This window comes from Petromyzon marinus, unplaced genomic scaffold (genome assembly GCF_048934315.1).
Source record: "Petromyzon marinus isolate PM22_M1 ecotype Great Lakes invasive population unplaced genomic scaffold, UKy_Petmar_22M1.pri1.0 PM_G_Scaffold_27, whole genome shotgun sequence".
NCBI lineage: Eukaryota > Metazoa > Chordata > Hyperoartia > Petromyzontiformes > Petromyzontidae > Petromyzon > Petromyzon marinus.
Genome location: NW_027422839.1, coordinates 463,909 through 476,056, shown reverse-complemented (window position 1 = coordinate 476,056; position 12,148 = coordinate 463,909). Strand labels below are relative to the sequence as shown.

General features: G+C 42.0%; 1 protein-coding gene across 1 annotated transcript in view; it reads right to left on the bottom strand.

Annotated features, from left to right (window-relative positions):
• LOC142913973 (coxsackievirus and adenovirus receptor homolog) overlaps nt 1-12,148 on the bottom strand; it is a 69,381-nt gene that overhangs the window by 25,488 nt on the left and 31,745 nt on the right. The window contains exon 2 of the mRNA XM_076061096.1: nt 116-243. Coding sequence (XP_075917211.1) covers nt 116-243 — 128 coding nt within the window. The remainder of the gene's footprint in view (nt 1-115; nt 244-12,148) is intronic.

Sequence of the window (12,148 nt, the reverse complement as noted above, 5' to 3'; positions counted from 1 at the left end):
TCTCTGAGTAGGAGCTACGGGCGTCTCTGAGTAGGAGCTACGGGCGTCTCTGAGTAGAAGCTACAGGCATCTCTGAGTAGCGATGTGCGTCTCTGTATCCCTCTCTCTTCCTCACGTAGATGTTCGTAGTGGGCATCTGCAGGAACCACTCCACGTCCAGGACCTCGGTGTCCGTGGGGTCGCCCGTCCAGGTGCAGCCCAGCACCACCGTCTCCCCCTGCACTTTCTCCATCCACGAGACGGCTGCAAAGAGGGGGGAAAGGGGGTGGTGGTGGTGACACGGTTGTGAAGTAATATCTTCAAGTAGACTCACACAGAGACCCGTAGACTCACACAGAGACCTGTAGACTCATACGGAGACCCATAGACTCACAGAGACCCATAGACTTTACACAGATACCCGTAGACTCACACATATACCCATAGACTCACACAGAGACCCATAGACTCACACAAATACCCGTAGACTCACACAGACACCCGTAGACTCACACAGACACCCGTAGACTTACACAGATACCTGTAGACTCACACGGAGACCCATAGACTCACAGAGACCCATAGACTTTACACAGATACCCGTAGACTCACACATATACCCATAGACTCACACAGACACCCGTAGACTCACACAGATACCCGTAGACTCACACAGAGACCCGTAGACTCACACAGAGACCCGTAGACTCACACATAGACCCATAGACTCACACAGAGACCCGTAGACTCACACAGAGACCCGTAGACTCACACAGAGACCCGTAGACTCACACAGAGACCCGTAGACTCACACAGATACCCGTAGACTCACACAGAGACCCGTAGACTCACACAGAGACCCGTAGACTCACACAGATGCCCGTAGACTCACACAGAGACCCATAGACTCACACGGAGACCCAAAGACTCACAGAGAGCCATAGACTTTACACAGATACCCGTAGATTCATACAGAGAACCGTAGACTCACACAGAGACCCGTAGACTCACACAGAGACACGTAGACTCACACAGATACCCGTAGACTCACACAGATGCCCGTAGACTCACACAGAGACCCATAGACTCACACAGAGACCCGTAGACTCACACAGATACCCGCAGACTCACACAGAGACCCATACCCAGAGAATTACACGGGGACCGATAAGATTCTATCGTGGCCTCTTGCGTTTTCACCCGCTTGAAACAAAATCAGCTAAGGTGACCCACTCCTGGGCGGAGGGGTACGTCTATATGCACGCTGAACTTCTTTCGCACAACCGTAACGTAGCCAACCGTGTGAATCGGAAGTGCGGGGGAAGGACAAAAAAACTAAACGTTAAAAGCAGATTGTTGTTGTGGTGGTGGTGGTGGCTAGACTCTCGTTGCGAAAGCTCCCTCCTCGCAGTGGCCATGAACAACACAGAGCTGCCTCTGAGCTGCCTGCTTCTTCAAGTGACTCTCTGTGGTTCACTGGGAACGGAACCCGCGGAAGTGGACATCACAGAGCTGCCTCTGAGCTGCCTGCTTCTTCAAGTGACTCTCTGTGGTTCACTGGGAACGGAACCCGCGGAAGTGGACATCACACATTGAAGTATCACCTATGAAGTGTCACCTATGAAGTGTCACCTATGAAGTGTCACCTATGAAGTGTCACCTATGAAGCGTCACCTATGAAGTGTCACCTATGAGTATCACCTATGAAGTGTCACCTATGAAGTGTCACCTATGAAGTGTCACCTATGAAGTGTCACCTATGAAGCATCACCTATGAAGTGTCACCTATGAGTGTCACCTATGAAGTGTCACCTATGAAGTGTCACCTATGAAGTGTCACCTATGAAGTGTCACCTATGAGTATCACCTATGAAGCGTCACCTATGAGTGTCACCTATGAAGTGTCACCTATGAAGTGTCACCTATGAAGTATCACCTATGATGTATCACCTATGAAGTGTCACCTATGAAGTGTCACCTATGAAGTATCACCTATGAAGTATCACCTATGAAGTGTCACCTATGAAGTGTCACCTATGAAGTATCACCTATTAAGTGTCACCTATGAAGTGTCACCTATGAAGTATCACCTATGAAGTATCACCTATGAAGTGTCAACTATGAAGTGTCACCTATGAAGTATCACCTATGAAGTATCACCTATGAAGTATCACCTATTAAGTGTCACCTATGAAGTATCACCTATGAAGTGTCACCTATGAAGTATCACCTATGAAGTGTCACCTATGAAGTATCACCTATGAAGTGTCACCTATGAAGTATCACCTATGAAGTATCACCTGTGGTATCACCTGTGGTATCACCTATGAAGTGTCACCTATGAAGTGTCACCTATGAAGTGTCACCTATGAAGCGTCACCTATGAGTGTCACCTATGAAGTGTCACCTATGAAGTGTCACCTATGAAATATCACCTATGAAGTGTCACCTATGAAGTGTCACCTATGAAGTATCACCTATGAAGTATCAACTATGAAGTGTCACCTATGAAGTGTCACCTATGAAGTATAACCTATGAAGTGTCACCTATGAAGTGTCACCTATAAAGTGTCACCTATGACGTGTCACCTATGAAGTGTCACCTATGAGTATCACCTATGAAGTGTCACCTATGAAGTATAACCTATAAAGTGTCACCTATGAAGTGTCACCTATGAAGTATAACCTATGAAGTGTCACTTATGAAGTGTCACCTATGAAGTGTCACCTATGACGTGTCACCTATGACGTGTCACCTATGAGTATCACCTATGAAGTGTCACCTATGAAGTATAACCTATGAAGTGTCACCTATGAAGTGTCACCTATGAAGTATAACCTATGAAGTGTCACCTATGAAGTGTCACCTATGAAGTGTCACCTATGACGTGTCACCTATGACGTGTCACCTATGAGTATCACCTATGAAGTGTCACCTATGAAGTGTCACCTATGAAGTGTCACCTATGAAGTATCGCCTATGATGTATCACCTATGAAGTGTCACCTATGAAGTGTCACCAATGAAGTATCACCTATGAAGTATCACCTATGAAGTGTCACCTATGAAGTGTCACCTATGAAGTATCACCTATGAAGTATCACCTATGAAGTGTCACCTATGAAGTATCACCTATGAAGTATCACCTATGAAGTGTCAACTATGAAGTGTCACCTATGAAGTATCACCTATGAAGTATCACCTATGAAGTATCACCTATGAAGTGTCACCTATGAAGTGTCACCTATGAAGTATCACCTATGAAGTGTCACCTATGAAGTATCACCTATGAAGTGTCACCTATGAAGTATCACCTATGAAGTATCACCTGTGGTATCACCTGTGGTATCACCTATGAAGTGTCACCTATGAAGTGTCACCTATGAAGTGTCACCTATGAAGTGTCACCTATGAAGTGTCACCTATGAAGTGTCACCTATGAAGTATAACCTATGAAGTGTCACCTATGAAGTGTCACCTATAAAGTGTCACCTATGACGTGTCACCTATGAAGTGTCACCTATGAGTATCACCTATGAAGTGTCACCTATGAAGTATAACCTATGAAGTGTCACCTATGAAGTGTCACCTATGAAGTATAACCTATGAAGTGTCACCTATGAAGTGTCACCTATGAAGTGTCACCTATGACGTGTCACCTATGACGTGTCACCTATGAGTATCACCTATGAAGTGTCACCTATGAAGTATAACCTATGAAGTGTCACCTATGAAGTGTCACCTATGAAGTATAACCTATGAAGTGTCACCTATGAAGTGTCACCTATGAAGTGTCACCTATGACGTGTCACCTATGACGTGTCACCTATGAGTATCACCTATGAAGTGTCACCTATGAAGTGTCACCTATGAAGTGTCACCTATGAAGTATCACCTATGAAGTATCGCCTATGATGTATCACCTATGAAGTGTCACCTATGAAGTGTCACCAATGAAGTATCACCTATGAAGTATCACCTATGAAGTGTCACCTATGAAGTGTCACCTATGAAGTATCACCTATGAAGTATCACCTATGAAGTGTCACCTATGAAGTATCACCTATGATGTATCACCTATGAAGTGTCACCTATGAAGTGTCACCTATGAAGTATCACCTATGAAGTATCACCTATGAATTGTCACCTATGAAGTGTCACCTATGAAGTATCGCCTATGAAGTGTCACCTATGAAGTGTCACCTATGAAGTATCACCTATGAAGTATCACCTATGAAGTGTCAACTATGAAGTGTCACCTATGAAGTATCACCTATGAAGTGTCACCTATGAAGTATCACCTATGAAGTATCACCTATGAAGTGTCACCTATGAAGTATCACCTATGAAGTGTCACCTATGAAGTATCACCTATGAAGTGTCACCTATGAAGTATCACCTATGAAGTATCACCTGTGGTATCACCTGTGGTATCACCTATGAAGCGTCACCTATGAGTGTCACCTATGAAGTGTCACCTATGAAGTGTCACCTATGAAGTGTCACCTATGAAGTGTCACCTATGAAGTATAACCTATGAAGTGTCACCTATGAAGTGTCACCTATGAAGTATAACCTATGAAGTGTCACCTATGAAGTGTCACCTATGAAGTGTCACCTATGACGTGTCACCTATGACGTGTCACCTATGAGTATCACCTATGAAGTGTCACCTATGAAGTGTCACCTATGAAGTGTCACCTATGAAGTGTCACCTATGAAGTATCGCCTATGATGTATCACCTATGAAGTGTCACCTATGAAGTGTCACCAATGAAGTATCACCTATGAAGTATCACCTATGAAGTGTCACCTATGAAGTGTCACCTATGAAGTATCACCTATGAAGTATCACCTATGAAGTGTCACCTATGAAGTATCACCTATGAAGTATCACCTATGAAGTGTCAACTATGAAGTGTCACCTATGAAGTATCACCTATGAAGTATCACCTATGAAGTATCACCTATGAAGTGTCACCTATGAAGTGTCACCTATGAAGTATCACCTATGAAGTGTCACCTATGAAGTATCACCTATGAAGTGTCACCTATGAAGTATCACCTATGAAGTATCACCTGTGGTATCACCTGTGGTATCACCTATGAAGTGTCACCTATGAAGTGTCACCTATGAAGTGTCACCTATGAAGTGTCACCTATGAAGTGTCACCTATGAAGTATAACCTATGAAGTGTCACCTATGAAGTGTCACCTATAAAGTGTCACCTATGACGTGTCACCTATGAAGTGTCACCTATGAGTATCACCTATGAAGTGTCACCTATGAAGTATAACCTATGAAGTGTCACCTATGAAGTGTCACCTATGAAGTATAACCTATGAAGTGTCACCTATGAAGTGTCACCTATGAAGTGTCACCTATGACGTGTCACCTATGACGTGTCACCTATGAGTATCACCTATGAAGTGTCACCTATGAAGTATAACCTATGAAGTGTCACCTATGAAGTGTCACCTATGAAGTATAACCTATGAAGTGTCACCTATGAAGTGTCACCTATGAAGTGTCACCTATGACGTGTCACCTATGACGTGTCACCTATGAGTATCACCTATGAAGTGTCACCTATGAAGTGTCACCTATGAAGTGTCACCTATGAAGTATCACCTATGAAGTATCGCCTATGATGTATCACCTATGAAGTGTCACCTATGAAGTGTCACCAATGAAGTATCACCTATGAAGTATCACCTATGAAGTGTCACCTATGAAGTGTCACCTATGAAGTATCACCTATGAAGTATCACCTATGAAGTGTCACCTATGAAGTATCACCTATGATGTATCACCTATGAAGTGTCACCTATGAAGTGTCACCTATGAAGTATCACCTATGAAGTATCACCTATGAATTGTCACCTATGAAGTGTCACCTATGAAGTATCGCCTATGAAGTGTCACCTATGAAGTGTCACCTATGAAGTATCACCTATGAAGTATCACCTATGAAGTGTCAACTATGAAGTGTCACCTATGAAGTATCACCTATGAAGTGTCACCTATGAAGTATCACCTATGAAGTATCACCTATGAAGTGTCACCTATGAAGTATCACCTATGAAGTGTCACCTATGAAGTATCACCTATGAAGTGTCACCTATGAAGTATCACCTATGAAGTATCACCTGTGGTATCACCTGTGGTATCACCTATGAAGTGTCACCTATGAAGTGTCACCTATGAAGTGTCACCTATGAAGCGTCACCTATGAGTGTCACCTATGAAGTGTCACCTATGAAGTGTCACCTATGAAGTGTCACCTATGAAGTATCACCAATGAAGTATCAACTATGAAGTGTCACCTATGAAGTGTCACCTATGAAGTATAACCTATGACGTGTCACCTATGAAGTGTCACCTATGAAGTGTCACCTATGAAGTGTCACCTATGAAGTATAACCTATGAAGTGTCACCTATGAAGTGTCACCTATGAAGTATAACCTATGAAGTGTCACCTATGAAGTGTCACCTATGAAGTGTCACCTATGACGTGTCACCTATGACGTGTCACCTATGAGTATCACCTATGAAGTGTCACCTATGAAGTGTCACCTATGAAGTGTCACCTATGAAGTGTCACCTATGAAGTATCGCCTATGATGTATCACCTATGAAGTGTCACCTATGAAGTGTCACCAATGAAGTATCACCTATGAAGTATCACCTATGAAGTGTCACCTATGAAGTGTCACCTATGAAGTATCACCTATGAAGTATCACCTATGAAGTGTCACCTATGAAGTATCACCTATGAAGTATCACCTATGAAGTGTCAACTATGAAGTGTCACCTATGAAGTATCACCTATGAAGTATCACCTATGAAGTATCACCTATGAAGTGTCACCTATGAAGTGTCACCTATGAAGTATCACCTATGAAGTGTCACCTATGAAGTATCACCTATGAAGTGTCACCTATGAAGTATCACCTATGAAGTATCACCTGTGGTATCACCTGTGGTATCACCTATGAAGTGTCACCTATGAAGTGTCACCTATGAAGTGTCACCTATGAAGTGTCACCTATGAAGTGTCACCTATGAAGTGTCACCTATGAAGTATAACCTATGAAGTGTCACCTATGAAGTGTCACCTATAAAGTGTCACCTATGACGTGTCACCTATGAAGTGTCACCTATGAGTATCACCTATGAAGTGTCACCTATGAAGTATAACCTATGAAGTGTCACCTATGAAGTGTCACCTATGAAGTATAACCTATGAAGTGTCACCTATGAAGTGTCACCTATGAAGTGTCACCTATGACGTGTCACCTATGACGTGTCACCTATGAGTATCACCTATGAAGTGTCACCTATGAAGTATAACCTATGAAGTGTCACCTATGAAGTGTCACCTATGAAGTATAACCTATGAAGTGTCACCTATGAAGTGTCACCTATGAAGTGTCACCTATGACGTGTCACCTATGACGTGTCACCTATGAGTATCACCTATGAAGTGTCACCTATGAAGTGTCACCTATGAAGTGTCACCTATGAAGTATCACCTATGAAGTATCGCCTATGATGTATCACCTATGAAGTGTCACCTATGAAGTGTCACCAATGAAGTATCACCTATGAAGTATCACCTATGAAGTGTCACCTATGAAGTGTCACCTATGAAGTATCACCTATGAAGTATCACCTATGAAGTGTCACCTATGAAGTATCACCTATGATGTATCACCTATGAAGTGTCACCTATGAAGTGTCACCTATGAAGTATCACCTATGAAGTATCACCTATGAATTGTCACCTATGAAGTGTCACCTATGAAGTATCGCCTATGAAGTGTCACCTATGAAGTGTCACCTATGAAGTATCACCTATGAAGTATCACCTATGAAGTGTCAACTATGAAGTGTCACCTATGAAGTATCACCTATGAAGTGTCACCTATGAAGTATCACCTATGAAGTATCACCTATGAAGTGTCACCTATGAAGTATCACCTATGAAGTGTCACCTATGAAGTATCACCTATGAAGTGTCACCTATGAAGTATCACCTATGAAGTATCACCTGTGGTATCACCTGTGGTATCACCTATGAAGCGTCACCTATGAGTGTCACCTATGAAGTGTCACCTATGAAGTGTCACCTATGAAGTGTCACCTATGAAGTGTCACCTATGAAGTATAACCTATGAAGTGTCACCTATGAAGTGTCACCTATGAAGTATAACCTATGAAGTGTCACCTATGAAGTGTCACCTATGAAGTGTCACCTATGACGTGTCACCTATGACGTGTCACCTATGAGTATCACCTATGAAGTGTCACCTATGAAGTGTCACCTATGAAGTGTCACCTATGAAGTGTCACCTATGAAGTATCGCCTATGATGTATCACCTATGAAGTGTCACCTATGAAGTGTCACCAATGAAGTATCACCTATGAAGTATCACCTATGAAGTGTCACCTATGAAGTGTCACCTATGAAGTATCACCTATGAAGTATCACCTATGAAGTGTCACCTATGAAGTATCACCTATGAAGTATCACCTATGAAGTGTCAACTATGAAGTGTCACCTATGAAGTATCACCTATGAAGTATCACCTATGAAGTATCACCTATGAAGTGTCACCTATGAAGTGTCACCTATGAAGTATCACCTATGAAGTGTCACCTATGAAGTATCACCTATGAAGTGTCACCTATGAAGTATCACCTATGAAGTATCACCTGTGGTATCACCTGTGGTATCACCTATGAAGTGTCACCTATGAAGTGTCACCTATGAAGTGTCACCTATGAAGTGTCACCTATGAAGTGTCACCTATGAAGTGTCACCTATGAAGTGTCACCTATAAAGTGTCACCTATGACGTGTCACCTATGAAGTGTCACCTATGAGTATCACCTATGAAGTGTCACCTATGAAGTATAACCTATGAAGTGTCACCTATGAAGTGTCACCTATGAAGTATAACCTATGAAGTGTCACCTATGAAGTGTCACCTATGAAGTGTCACCTATGACGTGTCACCTATGACGTGTCACCTATGAGTATCACCTATGAAGTGTCACCTATGAAGTATAACCTATGAAGTGTCACCTATGAAGTGTCACCTATGAAGTATAACCTATGAAGTGTCACCTATGAAGTGTCACCTATGAAGTGTCACCTATGACGTGTCACCTATGACGTGTCACCTATGAGTATCACCTATGAAGTGTCACCTATGAAGTGTCACCTATGAAGTGTCACCTATGAAGTATCACCTATGAAGTATCGCCTATGATGTATCACCTATGAAGTGTCACCTATGAAGTGTCACCAATGAAGTATCACCTATGAAGTATCACCTATGAAGTGTCACCTATGAAGTGTCACCTATGAAGTATCACCTATGAAGTATCACCTATGAAGTGTCACCTATGAAGTATCACCTATGATGTATCACCTATGAAGTGTCACCTATGAAGTGTCACCTATGAAGTATCACCTATGAAGTATCACCTATGAATTGTCACCTATGAAGTGTCACCTATGAAGTATCGCCTATGAAGTGTCACCTATGAAGTGTCACCTATGAAGTATCACCTATGAAGTATCACCTATGAAGTGTCAACTATGAAGTGTCACCTATGAAGTATCACCTATGAAGTGTCACCTATGAAGTATCACCTATGAAGTATCACCTATGAAGTGTCACCTATGAAGTATCACCTATGAAGTGTCACCTATGAAGTATCACCTATGAAGTGTCACCTATGAAGTATCACCTATGAAGTATCACCTGTGGTATCACCTGTGGTATCACCTATGAAGTGTCACCTATGAAGTGTCACCTATGAAGTGTCACCTATGAAGCGTCACCTATGAGTGTCACCTATGAAGTGTCACCTATGAAGTGTCACCTATGAAGTGTCACCTATGAAGTATCACCTATGAAGTATCAACTATGAAGTGTCACCTATGAAGTGTCACCTATGAAGTATAACCTATGACGTGTCACCTATGAAGTGTCACCTATGAAGTGTCACCTATGAAGTGTCACCTATGAAGTATAACCTATGAAGTGTCACCTATGAAGTGTCACCTATGAAGTATAACCTATGAAGTGTCACCTATGAAGTGTCACCTATGAAGTGTCACCTATGACGTGTCACCTATGACGTGTCACCTATGAGTATCACCTATGAAGTGTCACCTATGAAGTGTCACCTATGAAGTGTCACCTATGAAGTGTCACCTATGAAGTATCGCCTATGATGTATCACCTATGAAGTGTCACCTATGAAGTGTCACCAATGAAGTATCACCTATGAAGTATCACCTATGAAGTGTCACCTATGAAGTGTCACCTATGAAGTATCACCTATGAAGTATCACCTATGAAGTGTCACCTATGAAGTATCACCTATGAAGTATCACCTATGAAGTGTCAACTATGAAGTGTCACCTATGAAGTATCACCTATGAAGTATCACCTATGAAGTATCACCTATGAAATGTCACCTATGAAGTGTCACCTATGAAGTATCACCTATGAAGTGTCACCTATGAAGTATCACCTATGAAGTGTCACCTATGAAGTATCACCTATGAAGTATCACCTGTGGTATCACCTGTGGTATCACCTATGAAGTGTCACCTATGAAGTGTCACCTATGAAGTGTCACCTATGAAGTGTCACCTATGAAGTATAACCTATGAAGTGTCACCTATGAAGTGTCACCTATAAAGTGTCACCTATGACGTGTCACCTATGAAGTGTCACCTATGAGTATCACCTATGAAGTGTCACCTATGAAGTATAACCTATGAAGTGTCACCTATGAAGTGTCACCTATGAAGTATAACCTATGAAGTGTCACCTATGAAGTGTCACCTATGAAGTGTCACCTATGACGTGTCACCTATGACGTGTCACCTATGAGTATCACCTATGAAGTGTCACCTATGAAGTATAACCTATGAAGTGTCACCTATGAAGTGTCACCTATGAAGTATAACCTATGAAGTGTCACCTATGAAGTGTCACCTATGAAGTGTCACCTATGACGTGTCACCTATGACGTGTCACCTATGAGTATCACCTATGAAGTGTCACCTATGAAGTGTCACCTATGAAGTGTCACCTATGAAGTATCACCTATGAAGTATCGCCTATGATGTATCACCTATGAAGTGTCACCTATGAAGTGTCACCAATGAAGTATCACCTATGAAGTATCACCTATGAAGTGTCACCTATGAAGTGTCACCTATGAAGTATCACCTATGAAGTATCACCTATGAAGTGTCACCTATGAAGTATCACCTATGATGTATCACCTATGAAGTGTCACCTATGAAGTGTCACCTATGAAGTATCACCTATGAAGTATCACCTATGAATTGTCACCTATGAAGTGTCACCTATGAAGTATCGCCTATGAAGTGTCACCTATGAAGTGTCACCTATGAAGTATCACCTATGAAGTATCACCTATGAAGTGTCAACTATGAAGTGTCACCTATGAAGTATCACCTATGAAGTGTCACCTATGAAGTATCACCTATGAAGTATCACCTATGAAGTGTCACCTATGAAGTATCACCTATGAAGTGTCACCTATGAAGTATCACCTATGAAGTGTCACCTATGAAGTATCACCTATGAAGTATCACCTGTGGTATCACCTGTGGTATCACCTATGAAGTGTCACCTATGAAGTGTCACCTATGAAGTGTCACCTATGAAGCGTCACCTATGAGTGTCACCTATGAAGTGTCACCTATGAAGTGTCACCTATGAAGTGTCACCTATGAAGTATCACCTATGAAGTATCAACTATGAAGTGTCACCTATGAAGTGTCACCTATGAAGTATAACCTATGAAGTGTCACCTATGAAGTGTCACCTATAAAGTGTCACCTATGACGTGTCACCTATGAAGTGTCACCTATGAGTATCACCTATGAAGTGTCACCTATGAAGTATAACCTATGAAGTGTCACCTATGAAGTGTCACCTATGAAGTATAACCTATGAAGTGTCACCTATGAAGTGTCACCTATGAAGTGTCACCTATGACGTGTCACCTATGACGTGTCACCTATGAGTATCACCTATGAAGTGTCACCTATGAAGTATAACCTATGAAGTGTCACCTATGAAGTATAACCTATGAAGTGTCACCTA